Raw genomic sequence first — 21,587 nt, 5'->3', positions numbered from 1 at the left:
CTCCAGGAGCGAATAACAGTCTTGGAATGCCAGCCACTGGAATCAGATCGCCCAACAAAAGAAACTTTGGGTACAAACATGAGAACGAAAATGTGTTTATATGCGGGGGAGGAAGAGGAGGAAGAGGAGGGTCCCAGGAGAGGATGAGTTCATTCAGTCAGTACAAAATAGCCTCCGTGGGGTTCACTCTTTTAAGACCTCTCGTGAGTGTGTGGCAGTATGAAAGTGTGAAAGCAGCGCTGCCACCGTCCCAGTTCTGCCTGGGTCCGTTAGTCCTCCGGGAACCAGAGAGGGCGATGGGGGAGGCAGGAGGTTTGGGGGGGTTGCGTCCAAGGTGTCTGTGCTTTGCGTGTTTGCGGGGGACACTGAAGGGGTATGTGAGGGGGGGGGGCGGGCAGAGTCGGGGCTGCCGAGGGGGCTCATGTTTTGACGTTTCCGTTGATGTGCTGGTACTTGGGGAGGCACGGCTCGTCTGGTAAGGGGTCGTGAGAAAACACAGAGTCATCACCGGAGGAGCAGGAGCTACGAGTGTCCGGGAAGCTGGGGGAATACTGCTCTGCAGGGGCGCACAAGTCCAGATACTCCTGTGGAAACAGACAGAGGAATGGGAGTGGACTTTGTGAGATAATTTACACTCAAACAAAAGACAAGAATGTTTCGAAGAATCGAGAGGCAGACATAAATTTAGCGCTGAAACCCAGTCAACAAGACAGGGGACTTTCCAGCGGAGGCTGAAAGATGTTGAGAAGAGTATCACCTTCATTATGATATTTATCTAAACCATACCAAATCACCCTGGGAAGATTTATGAAATGGAACAGAGAAAATAATCTTAAACTGGATACTGTATGATAATATTTACTGGAATAATAGGTCGTAAATTGAATGTTGGACCGCTGGCTGAGAGACAGCAGAGTCGACCTGTCTGCTTTTGGATGTGCTGCTAAATGGCTACGAAATGGTTGTGAGTTTAATGAAAAGAAGACAATACATTAAGACAGGAAACCTAGGTAAAAATGTGGCTCATTGGTCTCAAAAGCATGCTTCTGCATTTGTCCAGTGAAGCACCTCACATTAACATTCCAAGATTGTTGGGAAAAAAAAAACAAGAAGTTGGCAGAAGAGGGCTAACCTCCCCTCAAAAATGAAACTTACGGAAGATGAAAACCTCATCCTGCTATAATTTTTCAGTCCGTCCCGCATTGCAAAGTTACCCAGATTTTTTTCATGTTGGCTGTGGTGCTCTTTTTTTCCCCCCTTTCTGCTCGTCTTTCATGGCTGTTATTGGGACGAGTTGTGAGCAGGAAGAGTTCTTGGGGTTTTGTAGAAAATGAGCACTGGCTTCCATTTTCCCGGCTCAAAACGAAAAGGCTCATATTACTAAAGATCTCCACATCTGCCAGCGGTTTGGGGTAAGAGTGAAAGGAGGGGGAGCCAAAAAGTGGGAGAAAAAAGGCAAGAAAAGGCGCTTTATTACATTTCAAAAGTTCAAGCTCAAAAGTTGGGCTTTTCTGGCATAAATTCATGAAGTTCCAGCCCCGGAGTAGACGAGTCTTGACAGCTTTCCATCGACGGCCTCTTTTCAGGTCGGCACACGGATATCACTCAAGACAGAAAAGGGAATGGAAAGAAGCCCCGGCCGTTATAGGGAGCGAGGCATGGATGTGATGATTGGGCAACTTCGCTGGGCCGTGGCGACTCGGTTGGGTCTGGATCAAATCATCCAGCTATTCTTTTTTTTTTTTTTTTTTTTGGGTCATCGTTTAGGCCTTGTGTCAGCAACGTGGCTGCTAATGCTCCAAAAGCTTTTAGCAGGATTCTACTGAACCCTGCATGCACTGGCAAGAGCATGATTTGGTTTGGCTTTGAGAAACATGTACGTATCACATTATTTGGTTTTATTGTTATACATGGCGAGGCTTTTTTTCTTCTGCCAGGAGGGGTTTTGTGTAGTATGAATTCTGACCACCCTGTCTCCTGAAATGTTAATGAGCAAGAATGCGTGTGAACACGAGTTAGGCAGGAGTCGTAGGGCCTGCGCTTACCTCATTGGTGCTCAGGGTGAGGATGCGATCCAGATCTTCTACTAGCTGCTTGAATGTGGGTCTCTGGGATGAGATGGCGTGCCAGCAGTCTTTCATCATCATGTACCTGGGAAAGAGTGATTGACCATCAGTTTACTCAAATAGAGGAGGGGATGACAAATGGATGGCAGTGTAATTTGGAGAAGTGTTGCTGGCAGCATGTCCAAGCTCAATCTGTGTTGCTCATCATCTTCCTCGTCGCCAAGTTTCAAAAATTGGTGTCTCCATATCAAATGAATAAATCAAAACAGCAAAAGTTTTCTGTTATTTTCTTGGATTTTGATGGCCTGATCATAAACATGCCTCTGAGTGATTTGGATCTTTAAAATACAATGATATGGGCTCTCCTTTTGAGTCTGTCCCTACTTCTTTTCCTTCAGCCAGAAGAAGAAATCTGCTATTGTTCTCTGACTGCAGCGGTCTTGTTGTGAACAAGGGCACCGATAGCCGACAGTCACAGACAGAGTGGACACAGAGCAGTCACGGATCTGATGAAGACGCTCATGGCATTGAGCTCAGTGTGAGCCCTGGTGCGTATTCAAGATGGTTGCTTTAATTTGAGAAGAGAAAAATGGTAGCACTTACAACTCGTTGGTGCAGTTGCCCGGCTTGTCCATGCGATGACCCTCTTTGAGCAGCTTGAAGAGCTCTTCAACAGGAATGCCAGGGTACGGTGAGCCCCCGAGGGTGAAGATCTCCCACATCAGCACCCCAAATGACCAGCTGGTGAGAGAAAAACAGAATTAGATTAAGTCAATTATTGCTGAAACACACATCTTTTATCCATGAGCCTAGTCGAAAACGAATAGGATCTGGTCTTATAGATCAGTACAGATCCTTTACACAGAGTTATTTGGGTTCAAGTTAGAAAACATGACCACAATGTGACTGCAGTGGTGTCAATGCCGTCTTTCTGCTGTCCAGTGACTTGTGGTGCGAACCCGCTGCCAGTGCTACTCTGGTCTTGATTTCAATGATGGCTTTTGTGCCCGACTGGCCCGTCACACAGAGTGCCATTGTCTGGTCACACCACACCAAAACAAACACTGGACCACTCACAGCAGACAAAAGAGAAAGAAGTCCAGAAATGGCAAGCTATTAAATATTAACCACTTCCTCATCGCAGCGGTTGTTAAATATCAACAATTCCACTCTGCTGATTTCATCATCCTGATACGAGTGTGTGTTTGTGGCTCACATCAATCACTGTGTCAGCGGTACACAAAGAGTGTATTATAATACGCACACACGTTTACAAACACACTGTACACATGCGTTCAGGGTCAACCACAGGCTGACCGTATTGGTCCAGCCAAACAAGTGTACACGGACGAGCAAGCCGAGCCTTTATCAGCTTTTGCCATCTGTTTACACAACCAGCCAGCCAGGTTACGCTCGTATCACTGCCTTGTATCTCTGCACTTGTTGACACACTCATCCCTCCTCTCTGTGTCACTCTTTGGAAACACCTCTCAACACTTGCCAACTCGTCAGACCGCGCGAGTTCGTGTCCACCTGCACCCAGCCATGACAGAACAAATAAACCACACACACACACACACACACACACACACACACACACACACACACACACACACACACACACACACACACACACACACACACACACACACACACACACACACACACACACACACACACACACACACACACACACCAGCATGCTCAGGGTCACCTGCCCTGGGATTCCACCTTACTACAGAATCTGTTTGGAGTCCAGCCCACGCAGATTCAGGAACTATATTTAACCCACTAAGAACCAGAAGATCACATAGTTCGTTTTCCCTTTAGATCCTGATTGTTTTAATGCATCAGGGTCATCAGGGTCTGTATCAATACACGTGGTCAAAAGTCAAAACATGTTGCAACCATGAGGGAAACACAGTTATATTGGAAATATTAATTTGAAGATATCCTCAATTGTTTGGGCCTTGGGACATCATGGGTTAAAGAAACCAATCAGTAAATGCCTATATGAGCAAGGATCAGACACTGCGGTCATTCATATCTCATTACATTCATACCTCATGCCGTTAGGTTGCACAGCGTGTTGGTGAAATTTATGATGATTGACTGAAAGCAACATGAATATAAATGTCAGAAAAACAGTCAATACACTGACATAAATCAGTGAGTAAATATGAAGATTAAAGCTTTCTAGGACAAGAGTTAGAGCTTAGCCTCGCTCTCTCTCCCTCTCTCGCTCACTCCTTACTTGTACCTGCAGCACACAGAGCTGAGTCCCCTGAGCCCATTTGTCAAAACAGCAACGGACGACTTTCATTGGAATTCATGTATTCATTTAATCTGATGTCATGTATAGATTGCCGGTGCTAGTGGAGATCTTTGAGCACAGGACCCTCCCCGCCTCCAACTCTCCTCCCCCAGTGCCTTCATACGCTATGTGAAAATGCCAATTACTAAAAGTGAGTGATGAATCGTAATTAGCGGTGAGCTGATAGAGAGTACTACAGCAGCCACTTCATGCCTCCAGCCATGCCCCCCCCCCCCCAACCCACTATTGATCACAGCTTTACTGTGAGACATGAAGGGCATCATGCATGCATACACACACAAACAACCTCACGAAGGCATGAATGGAAACGAGATTCCCTATCCAAATGTTTGACTGCATGAGTGCCACGTTCCCCGTGCTACCAGTGCATAACTCAAACACACACGCAGACACACAAACAAAATCCCCCTCTCTCAGGGGTCAGCATACGAGGCATTTATCTAATTGCCACATACACTTTCTGCCGCCAGCGTCTGGAGCAGAAACTTCAAACAACGCTGTCAGAGCATATAAGACTCAAGCAGCTAAAGGAGAGGGACGCGCTCCCTTTGTTCTGTTTTTAGAATGAGTACTCTTGATCTTAAAAAGAGAGACAGAGACGGGTCAGCAATTCACATGCCAGATGAATGAAAATAAGAATGCTGGCTGGAAGGCGGTGGGAAGAGGTGGGAGTAGGGGTGAGAGTGGGTTATTTTGATCATACACTCGCTCCAAAATGATGAGCCACATGTTCAAAGTGCTACTGAATGAGGAGAGGAGAGTGAAGAGAGGATGGGTGGGTATAGGGAGGATGAGGCCTGCACCAAGCATCACAGCATTCAGACAAGTGCGGAGGCCCAGAAAGGAAGGTTGGTGGGGGGGCGGGGGGGGCTTCCGAGCCAGGCCGGAGGAACGAGGGGGTGAATTGGAGGAGGAAGGGGGCGGTGAGGAGGTGCTGGTGGGCTCCATGCTCCTTGCGCCTTTGAAGCCAGTCAGATTAGTAACACAGCATTGGCTCCAAGTCTAGCGTGAAATCCTCACTTTTGCCACAAACCGGCCGGCACTGGCCCCAAGTAGCCAGTCCTACACCAGCTAACACCCACCAAGACCGGACCACATGAACTGCACCCACCCCCTGCTTCTACACTCGTGAAAAACAAGTGTTTGAATGTGGCTGCAGGCTACAAGGAACAGCAGCAAGAACCCTGGAGTACTCTAACAAGGGGATTTATCACTACTGAACAAATATCTTTTTATATAATTCTCATCCCAAAGAAAACTAGTGATATATTTTTTTTGTCATTTGAGGTCAAGTTGAATTTGTGGTATACCTCAGAAAAGTTGGGACAGGGGCATGTTTATCACTGTGTTTAATCAGTATTTGTCTTAACAACACTTTAAGCTTTTGGAAGCTCAGACAGATCATTTTATAGGGAGAAAAATAAATGGAAAGCCAAATGTTTTCTTCTCATAAATAAATTTATACTTTGGTCTTTCTCTTATTTTTTGAAGTAACATGTGTCTCAGGATTGTCATGGGACAGATCTGGACTGCTGGCAGGTTAGTTTAGCACCCAGCCTGAGTATTATGGAACCACACTGTTGTGATGAGTGGAGAAAATGGGTTGGCAATGTGTTGATTTTTCCTGAAAAGGATGTGGTAGATCAGTGGTTCACAATCCTACTTTTTCCATGAAGCACGCTGGATTGGCGGCAGATGCGCTCTCTCTCATCTCTAATTTGCCAAAACATTTCAGTGAACCCAATCCCGATAGACACACCCACTCTGATAAACATAAACAAAAGCAGGAAACTTCAGATCAAAAGTAGTAGGCAGTCTCCAGGTTCCATGCGGAAATATAATTTTCACAGCCTCTGTGGAGGCAAAGCCTCAGGCCTCCTATGTGATCTCTGGCGCCCCCACAAGAGGGTCCCTGACCAAAGTCTGGAAACCACAGGTCTCGATGGTGACTCATGTTGCTCTGCAGTGTTTAAAGATTGATTTGCATTAATGACGCTGTCATAGTTGTGCAAGGCACCTATGCCATTAATGTGAGCAATGTCGATACAAGCCAGTTGATCCATAAAGAGGACATTTTCCTATTTCACCTTGAGTCATTCAATATGAGCTCAAGACCAAAGATTTTCTTCAAAGGTGAATCTTTAACAACATTTTGTACGGTAGATGATGAGATCTGAATGCTTTGCAACATCATGCTCAGGAACATTATTCTTGGACTGATGCACTATTTGCCTTCAGTCTGTTCAAAAACACATAATGCACTTACACATCACTCTGGTGCGTGTAGACCCGGTCAAACAGCGCCTCTGGAGCCATCCATTTTACTGGGAGACGACCCTGCAGACATAAGATGGGAACAAGGTGAAAGGTCAAAGAAAATCTCTGCATGAAACCCCTGAACTCTTTAATTTCTGGCTTCATCAGCAGGTTTGAAATCAGTTACTGCTGGGAGATCTCATTACTCCCGAATAAAAGCTGATACGGGAAAGTAGCCTGGGGAATGAAACACCGAAGGAACGACTGTCTGGTTGGAGGATTTCCCAGAGGAACATTTACATTGTTAAGGCAATAGAGCTGATAAACAGGGTCACAGATAAAGGAGAGAGTTTATCTCTGTGTACCATTAAAACACCGGCTGGGAAGCTAAGCAGAGTTGACAAGATGACCTTGGTTGACATTTGCGTTGTGGCTTGTGTAAAAAAAAAAAAAAAGAAGAAAAAATCTCTTTAGACACTGAATTTATTAATTAAATGGGAAAAAAATCCTACTAAAATAAAGAGAAATATTCACTTCAGCTGCAAGCTAAATCTTTGATAGGAAAATACACTGTTCTCATGACCTATCCATTATAAAAACATTGTTATCACCCAAATAATATGTACAGAATGATGTCATATAAAATTGGAAAGTTTTATCAGACGCAGGGAAAATAAACAGTAGCTAATAATGTGCTTGTACTGCTTTAACATGAGTGATCATCGCAGTCACGGCTGTCATTGTCCTCATTATGACCATAATCAGCATCATCCAATATTGTTGTAGTTGTCAGTTGGTTCCCAGTGTGGTTGTGCATGCGATGAAAAGGCAATCATGCATATTAAATGAGGATGTGCAGGAAAATGCTGCTCTGCGGTGGGAAAGAAAGACACCACTGGGCCACTGTGGAGATGTCAATTATGTCTAAGCTGCACCCCTCTCTCTCTCACTCTCCTTCTCTCCCCGCTGTCTCTCTTTCGGGTCGATTGTGTGAGTGTCGATGAAACGAAAAGAACAAGAGACTGAGGGGGTAAACAAGGCAGAGCCTCCAGAAGAACCACATTCACAGGCTGCCTGGGAACCTGTGGCTTCTGCCAAGACACCAGCACACAACCAAAAAGATGAGAATATGGGGAGAATTTGAGAAAAGAGGGGAAAAAGCGTGGTTTAATCCCAATAGCTAAGCTCTCTATTAGACTCCATGCAGTTCGAGTGCACATCCCATCAATGACTTACATTGGTGGTCTTTTTATAGTAGTCGATGTTATGGACATCCCTGGCCAACCCAAAGTCAGCAATCTTCATGACGTTGCTCTCTGTGACCAGGACGTTCCTGGCTGCCAGGTCTCTGTGTATACACTGTGATGAGAGAGTGACAAAACCGAAGGGGGGGGGGGGGGGGGGAGTGGGAGGTCACAGGGTAGAAAAAGTGAAAAAGAAAAAAGAAGAACAAGAGTTACCACACTGCATCAATAAATGAGATCTGAAACAGGTGTATACAGAATTTGGAATGGTGTTAAAATGTTTGTGGTGCATGTAATCACCCAGAAATCTCCCACACAGAGGTAGCTGTTTGACTGAATAACATGACGCCACACTGAGTACACCGACACGAACATGTCTGGATAAGTAAAGATTCTTCACATACTTTGCTACATATATGGTTGGAGTCGTGCCTGTGTGCCGTCACTGTGCGCGTGCGAGTGTGTGCGCGCGTACTTGCGTGTGTGTGCGTGTGTGTGTGTGTGTGTGTGTGTGTGTGTGTGAGAGACAGTATGCTCTGTCACATTCCAACAGTGAGAGGGAGCGTGAGGCTGCGTTCAGCCAACATGGCTGCACTGCTATTGTGAAAACTTTGCAATTCCTCTACACAGAGGGGCTTTTGTTATGGAATGGGAGACAATACGGGGATTGGGCAGGGGGTCGGGGTAGTGTTTTTAGGAGACAATATTCCCACAATGACGAACAAACAAGCTTCCAGCATAAAATCTTCCAGGATAAAGCACATCAAAACCCTGTGTGTGTTCACTGGCACGGATCAGTGCAGGAGGAGGAGGCTGATGGAAGAACAGGACATTTTGTGTGCGTCTCCCACTCCTTACCTTCTGGGATGCTAGGTACTCCATGCCCCTTGCCACCTGATAAGTACAAGAGACCAGATCTTTGAAGGTGAGCTGTTCGTCCGAGACTCGGGCGATGTCGTATGAGTACTCCATGCCGGGTGGCCGCCGGGCTCGAAGGTACTCCCTCAGGTTGCCTTTGGAGGCGTACTCCACTATCACATAGAGTGGGCCTGCACAGAAAATTGCAGATTAGATTTGAAACTCTGTCATGAATGATTCTCTTTGAAACAAAGTGACAAATTCATCTGGATTTTTTTTAATGAAATACAGTATGATTGATTGCTAAAACTTTAAACCACTTGCAAGAAAATGTCAAAAAAAAAAACACGATGTAGCTTCTACTAGAAACAACCTCCGAGCAACTCAATGGTCTAAAACAAATCTCCCTATAAGACTAGCTTATTGTATTCATGTGAAAAGGGGGCAAAATGCCAGCAGTTCTTTTTTTTTTTTTAAGGAATCATTTTCCAAATGCATACCATCAAAAAGATTTTGAAAGGTCTTTAGGACAAAAAGGGACTTTCTGTGTAGTGCAACTGACATGACATACAAATTCATCCTTTTGATGCCACACTCAAATGTCTGCGAGTTACCTTCATGATAAAACTGCTTGTTTGATGTGGTCTGATGACACATTTTATGAATTTGTTGAAACATGCAGCAACTTCATTACATATACGGTATATTAGCCAAGGCAGATTACACTGGCACTACAGCAACTGAAAGAAACTGCTTGGATAATGTTTTAAATGCATCTCCCTAAAGAAAACCTTTATGTATTCCAGTTCAAGCTCACCGTCTTGAGTGCAGGCCCCCAAGAGGTTAATGATGTTCTTATGTTTGCCGATCATCTTCATCATTTCCATCTCTGACACCAGGTCAGACAGGTCTTTCTCCGTGGCGTCATCTAACAACAGAAGAAGATAAAAAGGTTGTCAGGGAAAGGTCAGCAAAACAAATCCTGTCGCTCCGTTAACCCTCTGACTCCTCAGTCTCGGGCTGCCCTGCCAGACAACACCTTGTTTTGTAGGTGCTTCTGATTAAGTGCGGCTGACAGACAATGTAGGCTAAAGTTACAGCAGCTATGGAAGCTCCTCACACACACCACAGAGGTATCCTTTCAGTATCGGGGGAGGGGTAGGAGAAATTAAAGACGTTCAATCTGGATTCATTATCTCCTGCATAGGCTCCTTTTGTTGTGGGCTTGATTGAGCCAGTTAAGGTATCCAGATAGTCCGCCTGGCATTGCCTGCATTCCTGTGCACCATTACCGTATCTGGAGTCATTCTAAAGGGCAGATTTCCATTGTTAAGATGGGTCCCATAGCATGCTGCTGTACCTGATCTAACAGTACCCCCGCAAGCCCAAGCCAACACGGTGCCCCCTCCCCAACCCTGCTGCTTTCATTAATCACTGAGGAGCTGCTAGCGTGACTTGCCTCTTTGTGTGGTGCTGATTGAGCTCTTGCCAGCTGCTCCTCTGGGGTCAGGTATGTGACCGCCCCTAACCCTCACCTACAGAACAACCTCCCTCCAGCCGTCACTCAGCAACCGCCAATAACAAATAATGACGACGGCCCCGGGCTTCACCTTGCACCTTTAGTGAACCTTCAGTGGAGCTTAAATCACCCATAGAAAGTCCCAAGCAATAAGGTGGCATCTTATGTCGGTAGTGTGAGTACCAATCAGAATCCAGATTCCAGAATCTAACCGAGTTCTGACTGTGCAGCATCAATTCAACTTACCTTTCAGCATCTTGACAGCGACCGTTACAGCGTCCTTGGGTTTGTCCTTATCAATGCCCAATGCCTCTGCCATTACAACCTGGCCAAAGCAGCCTTCACCAAGGGGTTTGCCCAGGGTCAACCTGCAGCCACCAAATTATAAACACAAAGAGGAAGACAAGAAAAAGGACAGAAAACTAATTAGCTGATGAAATTCAACAAACTCATCAAATTGATCTTATCATTGAATTGATTCGACCTATATGTGGGTTACAGTGTGAGACTGTCAGTTATTGAAACCAGGCAAGCAGCCAGTTTCTCACCCTTACCTTGCTATTTCAATTTTTTTTATTTAACTCGATAAACTCACTGTATCAATCAGACTGTGTTTGTCTAAGAGCTTTATTGGCGGCAGCCTGTGCATGGGCAATCTGTAGACAGTCAGACATGGTAACTACAATGACCTGATAAACCCAGGGAGAGCACTCATTTCTAAACTGTTTACCTCATCTTGGCATGTTCCAATATACAATCTTTCCAAGTCATTACACTGAGCTTAGCCCTGACACAATAGCCACGTATTTGGAAGTCTGGCTTTGTGTTGCGCTACAAGCGGGCCTGTGTGCAATGCCAGCTAGAAATTTTGATACATTTTAGTTATTGTAAGAACCGGTGTCCAATCTAATGTCCAAACTCTATCACAGTCACACGAATTTATCAGGGCTGCAGCACCCAGCCGGCTTCTAAATCACGCAGTGTATCCTGGTGTTTTCTTCCCTTGATTGACGGGCGCAGGCCCCACCCCTAGGGCCGAGTGTTCTGGCTATGTAAACACTCACACTGCACAACGCAAAGCCTAAGCCCAGAGGCCAGCGCCCCGCCATAGTAACACAATCCCTCGTCTGTCCACGCGCTCCCGCCACACTCAATGGTAGCCATTCTGTCCGTCCAGCCACACATAATCAATGTTATTTTTCCTCCACACAAACCGCAAACGTTAGCATTCCTCGGCCCTCTGCAATCCCGACATGATCCCTCAGGCGCTGGGATGACAGCCGAGGAATAAAGACACAAACATAGAGGCATGCGCAGATTTGTTTAGGCTAGAGAAAACATCCCCATTGGTTAATTCACCAATTAAAATCAAAATTGTTTCACCAGGACACCATTTGGCATGCACCATAGTGTAGCATTATGATCTTTCCTTTTATATTTACAGCAATTTCAACAAAAGACAGGCCTGCATGTTGACATTTGGGGATTTCCCTATCTCTGTCAAGATTTAAAGCATCAGTTGGGTATTAAACTTCTCTAACCTTTGCTGTCCTGTTGAAATCCCCCCTGGAGCTTATCACTGGCCACTGTAACTGTGACTAACTGAAACCTCAGTGGTGCTAATTCCTCTGGTATGAAACCGAGCAAACACTCCTAGCCCAAACATGCAGATGAAAGCTGCGAGTGCTACCCACTAATTACCACAGCTTCACTCCTCACCAACAGAAGCAAATGTGCGTCTGAGTATGGGTGAGTGAGAGTGTGACGTAGCAGCTGTTGTCATGAAGAAGCTGGCCGAGGCAGGGCGCCAAGTTCAGGTCGTTTAACAACAGAACCAACAGATGAATCAGAAGCCTTCATCTCAGCCACCGCAACGATTATTCAACAGTTAGTCATTATCGCCTATACTCTTCTCACCTAAAGCGATTAACTTCTCACTCTGTGCTGAATATTTCGGCTTTCAACCACTGACATGCATCTTTTTGTTTGGGGGATTTCAGGACTAAGGCTGAGGGTGTAGTGCTTAAAGCTGTCATGCATACTATCAGACAGGTACTCAATCCAGAGTGTATTATTATGGTCACTCTTTTCAGATGAGAGTGGCACCGAGCAACAATTCAGCAATTTAACTGCTTTATGCAGGAGCTAAATCCAATTTGCATAATTATGTGTTTTGCCTATGATAAAATAGTAAGCCCTGCAGTAACAAAGAGAACAAGATAACGAATTGAAAATATCTTTCTGAGTCACTAAAACTACAATAGGATCACGAGGAACGATCAGCAATCGACCATAAAAAGCAAAGGCCTCTCACCTGTCTCGGGCAAACTCCCACCGTGGATCCTCGGGAAGGTCGTACTCGGGAATTGGCTCATCGTGCGCAGAACTTCGCCTTGTTGTGATGCGTACCAGCGGCGTGCTCGAGTTCATGGAAGAACTTGAGTCTGCCGACACCTAAAGGAGAAAAATGAATGGCTGATTATTGCTGTCTGGGTTCATAGGTCAAATAAAGCTCAAAGGCATCACTAGAGGAACAAAGTGCAGATGTGTGATTCGTTTACTGAAATTGGCAAAGATGCTAATAATTATTACAGCATAATGATAAGACTTTCGTCATATTTTTAAAATATATGTTTAAACATGATGTTTCCACGGCAGAGATTATGTCTCAGAGATGAGTGATAAGTGAACAACAATGATCATTTTGATGTACGGTCATTAAACGCTCAATTGTGGCACCGTCCCCAGGGCGCGTCTCTCCTCTCTCCACCCTAACCTTACCTTGACACAGGAATCGGTTGCTCTGCAGAATGTAATCCAACACTTTTTTTGTACCTTTTGGTTTCCCTTGAGGGAAAACTGTGGCTCAAATACAAGACAAAAAACCTGATTGCAATTTCAAGCAGCAGTGCTGACTTGCCTCGAGATGCATGCCTCCTAAATGACTCAGATTCTTTGCAATACCACAAAAAAAATCCCTCTGAAGTGGATACTATGATGAGACTTATTACGTTGTGTACAAAATCCAGGTTGTAATTATGTTTATTAAGTATCAAGCATGCATCCCTTAAAATATATAGATTCTATTCAATTATATCCTCTGCAATGAGTTCATTATTCTGTACTTCTTTAGTATGTCTGCAGTGTGCGTTCTTGTCCTCTAGGGGTGTTAGATGCCTTTAGAACTCTTTATCTACTTTCTGTTACCTGGCGGCGCAGGGGGATTTGCTTGCTCAGTTTGTGGACTGCCGGTTGGCCGCCGAAGTCGGGTTTCTTGGTGGTGTTCCTCATGCGGCACACCACCACAATGCCCACCATGCAGGCAATAAGGAAGACTCCAGCGCAATATATTGCAATCTCCACGTAGTCTGGAGAAAGGGGTCCTGGGGATTTCTCAAGAGCTGAGGGGAAATGAGGAGATTGTGATCAGACAGAGGACACTCGCTGATCACTCTTGTCTCACGCAGGGTTTCAGAGACACACATGGCTGTCAGACAGGCAAATAGACACAGCTTATCACACACACACACACACACACACACACACACACACACACACACACACACACACACACACACACACACACACACACACACACACACACACACACACACACACACACACACACACACACACACACACACACACACACACACACACACACACGTAACAGTAATCATCATCGGCAGGCAAACTAAACACAAATTATTGTGCAGCATCTTCTACTCTCTCTTTTTCCCAGGGTACCAGCTCATGTGTTGTTACAAATAATCTCACTGGCTCATTCAGAGGCTAAAAATCATGAACAGATTCTGAATCTTGACTCCGCCGGTATCACATGCCTCTGCCTATGTCTGCATTCTCTGATGTTGAAGACATGCGAGCACAAACACACAACCACGAGCGACGGAACAGTATGCATTTCACTTCAGGCGGCAAACAAGGGAGACCGGTGCCCTTCGCCGTTGTATATGACCCTGACTTCCTGTCAAGGAAATGGGCCGCGTGTGTTGTGTGCATGTGTGTGAGTGTAGGCTTCATGATAATGGCCTGTTCCTTAATGCACAGCCCTACAGATCACAAACAAGACCAACTAAACTGTCAGCCAGCTGGAGGAGAAGCCACACGTTACTCCTGCCTGCCTTCTTATCGGCTGGTCTAAAAAAACCACAGGACACGCACACAGAAGTCTCAGCCTCGCAGGCGCCAGCGGTGCAGAAAGAGCACATTGAGGGCAATAAATACTGCATATTACTCCCAGTGGAAATGGCTTTCTTGTAATCATTGCTTTCCATTGTGTACAGAAAAAACAGTGCTGTGATCTTGTTGAAACATTACTTTGATACATGTTTGCAGACAGCTTTCAATCTCATTTCATGTCCCGTGTACTTCTGACTCAATGTCAGACAGAAATGATCACCTGAACAAGTTGAAGTGAACTTGTGCATACGCTGACAGTATATTTTGTGTGTCTGGTCTTTCCACTCGCAAAATTACACACTAGATGTACTGCAACGAGTTGATAAATGGACACCCAGACATTCATAAACATGCATTTTTCACATTCATTTTGTAGGAATGTTTAAGTTTGGCTCTGATAATTGAGAAAGCTATGCCAACGTCACGCAAAGTTTGAGGTTTAACTTTCGACCTTTATTTCAAGGAGAAATAAGGATCTTAAAAGGAGGCAATTATCAGAGCCAGGAAAGGGGCGGAGAAAATCTGGAGATTTGGTTGACATGCAGCCTCAGAATCAAAGTGTGGCACTGAAAGACCAAGAAGGAGAAAGAGGAGAGGAAAAAGAGGTGGGAGACAAATGATCCCTGTCTTCTGGAGTCTGGAGACACTCGAGCTGCCCTGGGAGCTAGAACTCATCTGCAAACTGTCCGTTTTCTGCTCTACTAATATAGAATATCTGCTTTTGCATTACATTGTCGAAGATGTCGATTGTGGTGGCTTATCATGGTAATCTAATGTTTGAGCTCTGCAGACTCCAGAGGGAGGACTTGCCTTACATGAAGGTCATTTAAATGGCATGCATCCAAACGTTTTAGACCAGAGAGTGGAAAAAAGAAAAGAGAACACAGTATACAAGTGTATATACCTGGAAGCACCGTCAACCAAGCAGTGTGATAGGAGATCCCAATAGAATTACCCGCCAAGCACGTATACTCCCCAGCATCTTCAAATGTTACATTGGGCAAGTTGAGAACTTCTATCTCCTTATCTGTGGTGTTAACGCCTGCGGTCTGGGAGAGGGGAAGAAGAGGAGTGCAGAAAAGGAGGGGAGGAAAAAAGAGCGAGAGAGGTAGAAAGATGGAGAGAGAGAGAGAGAGAGAGAGAGAGAGAGAGAGAGAGAGAGAGAGAGAGAGAGAGAGAGAGAGAGAGAGAGAGAGAGAGAGAGAGAGAGAGAGAGAAAATGAGACCCACAACACCAATAGAGAAATAAGAGCAGCTGGATGGTCTCCACCGTTGAGGTTTCATCTAAAGGAGAAGATATTAGAGTAGAGGATCTTTCCAGTGTGAGAGGAAAACACTGACAGAGCCCAGTACGCCACCAAAACATGAAAAAATATCACAAACACGACAAATACAAACAGATCCCATCACCATAAGGTTCCCATCCCAGTAGAGCCTAGTCTACTCATTTGACTGGACACATGCACAAATAGAGAGCATGGAGAGCACTGCGACACCGAACACTGTCTTGACACAGCTTGGATAGTTAACATTGACAATACCAAACACTAGCTTTGACAGATTCAGTGTTGCGGGTGAGCAGGCCCAACCAGTGCTTCCATGGCAGCACCAGCCTCAGCAGCAGGAGGGAGGAGCTGAAACACAAGGGTGTGATGTTGGGAGAAAGAGAAAAGGTCTGTGAACCCCAGGACCACCAAGAGACCACCAAAAAGACCACCACAGTACAGCAGGTCAGGGTGGAAGGCCAGGAAACCACACCGGTAGGTACGCAGGTAGGGAGGGAGGGAGGTTGGATCAGGTCTCAAGGGGTTACCTGGGATGACAGTGAGCCAGCCCGACTGGCTGGCCTCACCTATATAATTGGAGACTTTACATGTATACTCTCCAGCGTCCTCCTCGGTCACGTTGGTGAGGGTGAGCATCTCCACATCTGAGCTGTTAATGCCTGAACGCTGAAATCCACACATACATGAACATCAGATGTGAAAACAATACATGATGACTTCAGCAATCGTACACAGTTCTGGAGGAAAGACGAGAGCCGAGGGAATCACAAACCTATCTGCTCAAAAGGGGAGGGAATATAATTTGTTAATTTACTAGTTTTTGAAGATCACCCGAAAACCTGCAATCAAGGAAAAAATGGGAGGAGGACAACAAGACTGTAGATGGAAAAGAAAAAAGGAAATGTACCTTCAATACTCTGACATAGGGGCCGTCTGTGCCGTACCGGCTACCATTCTGAGTGATGTGTTTTAGCCACTGGATGTGAGGTTGGGCATCGCTGTAGACCTTACACACAAAACGCGCGTCCTCACCGACGTGTACCGTGGTATTGGCCGGGAGACCAGCCTGGAGAATGGGCCGATGTGGGGATCGTTCTGTTTGAGAGAAGAGGGAGTCAGGTTTGATGCTGAAAGTGCCTTCTTTCCAACATGCACTCCTTTGTGCACACACACACACACACACGCACACACGTTCTATGGGTAGTAGAGAGGGGCTGAGCAGCACTTTGTGCCAGCATTAGAAAGTGACACACCTTCATAGCTCCCCCACACAACTAAAGCTATCTGCATTCTTTTAAAAGCAAACATTGGGCCTGCAAATCCAAACAGAGTGAGTCCTGTGGAACAATGCCCCCTTTCAAAAGACTATATACCCAGGCTTCACAACCACACTGAGGAACCCACTAACCCTCACACTGACAGCAACCACCCTCCACACGTACACACACACACACACACACACACACACACAAAATGACATCACTCATCCCGCAGCGCTGCAGTGCCTTTCCAAAACAAAGCCTTAAGGTAGGTGCAGGGATTTGGTTTGTGTGTGTGTAATATTAGGGGTGGGTCATGGGGGAGGGGCAGAGCATTAGGCAGTGTGATGGAGAAGAGAGGCAGACTTTGAGAAGGCCAACTAAAAAAGGGAAAAAGTTAGAGAGATGAGAGGGGGATCAACAGATGGAGAGTGCAGAAACGGGCAGGCAGAGACTTCCTCCCCCATACGTCTCTGCTGATTTGTCTTCCTGCTCCATCTTTTTGAAATCTGTCAGATCTGATGGTTCCCAACCCTCCTTCCTCTCGCTCTCAATCCCTCTCTCTCCTGATCTCCCTCCTCCTTCCACCACATTCCTCGAGCTTGCCTTGTTTATTGTCTCTCTCTTTATTTGCCCCTTTTTTTTCTTTCCAAGCTCTATCTTTCACCGGCTTTCTCACTCTCTCGATCTTTTTCAAACAAAAACTGGTGATCAACTTAAATCAGCAAGTCCTTCACCCAGCGCTCTCTTCATGAATCCCACCGAATGGAATTTAATAAAGCAGGCAAAAGGGGGAGAAGAACTGTAAAACTTTTAAGCGTTTTCACTGAAAATTGAAAGAATTGTGCACATGCTCGCTACTTTTTCGAAATCTCATCTAACTTTCATTATAGCTGATCCCACACTAAAACCAATGATATGAACTGTGTGTGTGTCTGTTGTGAGAAAATAGGAACATTATGATTATGGAGAAATCTCAAAACAATAAAGGTTTGTGGATCAGTCATTTCATAATGGGAATAGTGTGTGTGCGTGCGCGTGTGAGCGTGTGCGTGCGTGTGTACTTGAAACAATTTTCTCATGTTGTCGGGGAATAAAAAATGTTTACAAAATCACATTTTGGGAACCTGCCTACCTTTTGGCAAGTCCGCATATTACAAATTATAAAGTTTTGGTATAAACAGTTGGTTCACAATGAGGGAAGCTGTTAGGCATGTCGAGCTTATGAATTGGTGTGTGTGCTTGCATGGAAAAGCTGAGCAAGAACATGATAAGTTCAGGAAAAAAATTTAAATAAGGTAAAGAAAACGTATAAAGTTGTCTTCTTTGCAGCCATAGCTCTCATTTATGTGTCAAAACAAATAGCAGACTCGGCAGTACTTTTTTGATGAGTCGTTGCCACTGATATGTAGTGACCCGTTTCAAAACTGACTCCATTTATCAATCATGTCATTAGTGGAGTACTTTGATGGCAGCAGTTGTGGGACAGAGGTACAAGCATGAGGAGGCAGACCAGGGGCATTCTCTGGTGTCTCATGCAAGAGCGTTGAACTCTGGGTAAACTAGCGGCTTGGCACACAAGGTCCTGAGGGTCGGGGAGGGGTACGGGCATAGAGAGGGCGCAGTGTGGCACAAAAAGAACAAAGTGTTGCATAGTTGGTGGGTGCCACGTTCTAGAATGATAATCCAGAATCTGCCATAGCTCCCAATGTGCCCACTTGCCGCATGTTTCACTCCACTGATGTCCGACTGCCACTTTCGCTAGAGTCCAGTTAGAACCAGAAATGGTGATCCTAAAGGTTTTTTGGGCTCTTTGTGAAAACAGCCAATTTCTGTTTCTGCCCCCCCCTGCACACACACACTCTGTTCACCATACCATAATGGAGCAAAATGAGGCAAGAGGTTGCAGGGGGCAGTGGCTGTGGAGCCAGACATGGAGGGGGTTTACTGCTCTGCAATAAAACAGAACAAAAACAGAAATATGCAGTCTGAAGGAGAGCTTTAGCAAACTCCAGAGGGAAGCAGAGCAGGGGGCCTGAGTTGGGGGCCATGTGTGCGCATATGAAGAGCTTCATGTGTTTCTTAGCATGAGCCTAAGCGTTCCCCCTGTGCAAAACCAATAAGTATTCAATCTACGTTTGATACAATAAAAGCCTAATTGTTGACAGTAATAAGGAAGAAGTGTGTAATTAAAGTAGTGCTGCGCAGATCCAATGTCTAAAGTAATCATACAAGCATACTCTACAGACACATGCGTTTTCCAGTCAAATGTTCCTCCGTGCGTCAAGCTGTCCATCCAGGTTGTCTCTGGCTTCATTGACCAGGCTTCACAAGGGGAAATGTGTCAGATAAACTTTGATGTGTATCGATTGCTTATGTAGCAGTTAGAGGGAGGCCGAAGGGGAGCGGCTCCGCATCAAATCAGGAGCGGAGTCGGTGTACGCTCTCATGCAAGCACACATGCACACATTGATCCGCTATCTTTATCCCGCTCCCCTTGTTGTCCCCGCCATTTATTGATTCTGCAAACCGAGCAGAAAAACACTCTTTGCTTTGTGTGCTCCAAAGGTCAGAAAAGAGGGGTTGAGTGAGTTGGGTCTGAACTCGATGTGATAGTGCTGAGGCCAGCACTCTGAGTCCTCACTGGGTGAAACCACTAAACTATCTACTGTTGGCTTTAGTCCTCATCATACCTGAGTCGACCTTAGGGTTTTCTGAGCAGATGTTACTTTGCTAGACGAATTCAAACAAAACTTGTTTGGGTTTTTTAAAATTGTGGACCCACTGCAAGTTCAAACATCTTACACTAGTTTGATAGTATAACTTTCTTTAATATGTATTATGGCCAAAATAAGATTAACTGAATCAATATTAGTTCTAACATTAAATCAGTTATGTGTTTTAGTTGTAGTTAATAGCAGTTTTGTAGTGTCCATTCCTTTCCCCCTGAACAACTTTCATGATTGAGAAGAATCTTTCTCAGAGGTTTCTTTCTTTGTGCCTACAACTAAGATTGGAGGACCTCAGTGTGATTAACCTTCATGCTGATACTGCCAGTTTATCTGACCAAAGTCAACAAACCGCAGAGCTAAAGTCACATAGATTGATGATCGTGTGAGCCGGCTTTAGTCTATACACACTTGGCAGCAGTTTTTGACCTCCACCTGCATCCAAAGTGCACCTGGCCAATCGAGCAGGACACACACACTATTCTCACTGTGAGAAGTCTTGCCCCTGGCCTCCCCTTACTCCATACCCCCACTCCACTCTTTGTTGCCCTCACAGGTGTACTCTGACTGTGTTTTTTTTTTTTTTGTGCGCAGTACTGACCCACGACATCCAGTGTGTAGGTGTGGTTGATGGCCCCGAACTCATTCTCCACCAAACAGGTGTAGTTGCCCTTGTCTGATGGCACCACACTCTCCATGATCAGGGTCCAGTGCTGACTGCGCACCTGGGAACAAGAGACAGAGGAGTGCAGTTGACATTAACACTTGTAAAAAGAGCCGGTGTTAAATGACAAGGATTAAAATAAGAAAATGAAAGAGAGGATTCGGTTTGAAGGCTGAAAGATATGAGGTAAAGCAGCAAAATACCAAACAATATTGGAGTTGATGACAGGCGGATTTTAGCAGAATGACTCTTATATCACTCTATTTTCTTTTTTCTACAGATTACATAAAATAATAGGTCAAAGTTATTCAATATCACCTGGTGTGAAGTAGTGAAAAACATTTTGTTTGATTATTCTTCACTGTTATCTCATATAAGAGTCTAACTAATCGAAACATTCGTAAACACTGATTTTATTTCGTTATTCTTTGCACAGTTACACCTGTGCATGGAATCCACAGGTGTGAGCTAACAATAGAGTTTCCGTCTACAGGCTAAAGGGACACAGTAGCAACTGCTTGTACAGGCCTACATTTTGCACAATAGAGAGATTATGCCAGAGGGCTGGGCTCAGGAGCAGCTTTTGTCCAACGTTTGTTGACAAAAAGAGAGAAATGAAGAGCCCACGGTGTATCTGACAGCCTGACTGTATCATTTCCGTCACGTTAGCGGCTGTTTTTGTTTTTTCTCTACACTGCAACGAGACAACTGAAAAGCTGGCGGGGGGGAGTGACATCAACATCCCCTGCTCCTAAACTTTCCTGGCAGAGAGATCTGTTTCCTTATAAATCATCAGTTATTAACCAGGACAAACCCCGGACTCCTTCAGCATCACTAAGCCTTTTCATAAATTGATTTCATAACTGTTTCAACCGTTATTCCACTCGATCAAACATAGCATACGCAGTAAACGCTGGGTGTCTGGAGGAACAAAGAGGGGAATTTAGAAACATAAATGAGCTGTGATCCAAAGACACTCGGTCACAGCAGAAGAATTCACACTCTTGGTTGAAACTGTTTTTCAAGCTTTCCGCCTTCACGAAGACCGAATAAAACACAACCACATTGGATTTACTCTCCCATGACGGACAGAATTAGATTTTTTTAGTACATGTAAATCAACACTAGATGTTTAGAACCCAAATCCAAACCAGTGAGAGACAAGACCTTC

The 21,587-nt window shown here is 45.1% G+C and overlaps 1 protein-coding gene across 4 annotated transcripts in view; it reads right to left on the bottom strand.

Moving 5' to 3' along the window:
- Positions 1-282: 282 nt before the first annotated feature.
- Positions 283-21,587, bottom strand: part of fgfr2 (fibroblast growth factor receptor 2) — a 37,499-nt gene continuing 16,194 nt past the window's right edge. The window contains exons 6-18 of one of the 4 annotated variants that reach the window (XM_080481875.1): positions 20,354-20,477; positions 16,672-16,859; positions 16,292-16,430; positions 13,480-13,679; positions 12,593-12,732; positions 10,525-10,646; positions 9,577-9,687; positions 8,760-8,950; positions 7,894-8,016; positions 6,668-6,738; positions 2,670-2,807; positions 2,046-2,151; positions 283-584 (exon numbers count right to left, since the gene is read on the bottom strand). In XM_080481875.1, coding sequence (XP_080338001.1) covers positions 420-584; positions 2,046-2,151; positions 2,670-2,807; positions 6,668-6,738; positions 7,894-8,016; positions 8,760-8,950; positions 9,577-9,687; positions 10,525-10,646; positions 12,593-12,732; positions 13,480-13,679; positions 16,292-16,430; positions 16,672-16,859; positions 20,354-20,477 — 1,818 coding nt within the window. In that variant the 3' untranslated portion in view covers positions 283-419. Of the gene's footprint in view, positions 585-2,045; positions 2,152-2,669; positions 2,808-6,667; positions 6,739-7,893; positions 8,017-8,759; positions 8,951-9,576; positions 9,688-10,524; positions 10,647-12,592; positions 12,733-13,479; positions 13,680-15,382; positions 15,528-16,291; positions 16,431-16,671; positions 16,860-20,353; positions 20,478-21,587 lie in introns of all 4 variants that reach the window. The other 3 variants (XM_080481876.1, XM_080481873.1, XM_080481874.1) reach the window with 3 other exon arrangements.

This window comes from Lipophrys pholis, assembly GCF_963383615.2.
Source record: "Lipophrys pholis genome assembly, chromosome: 15".
NCBI lineage: Eukaryota > Metazoa > Chordata > Actinopteri > Blenniiformes > Blenniidae > Lipophrys > Lipophrys pholis.
The sequence above is the reverse complement of the archived record's forward strand: the minus strand, read 5'-3'. Positions and strand labels throughout refer to the sequence as shown.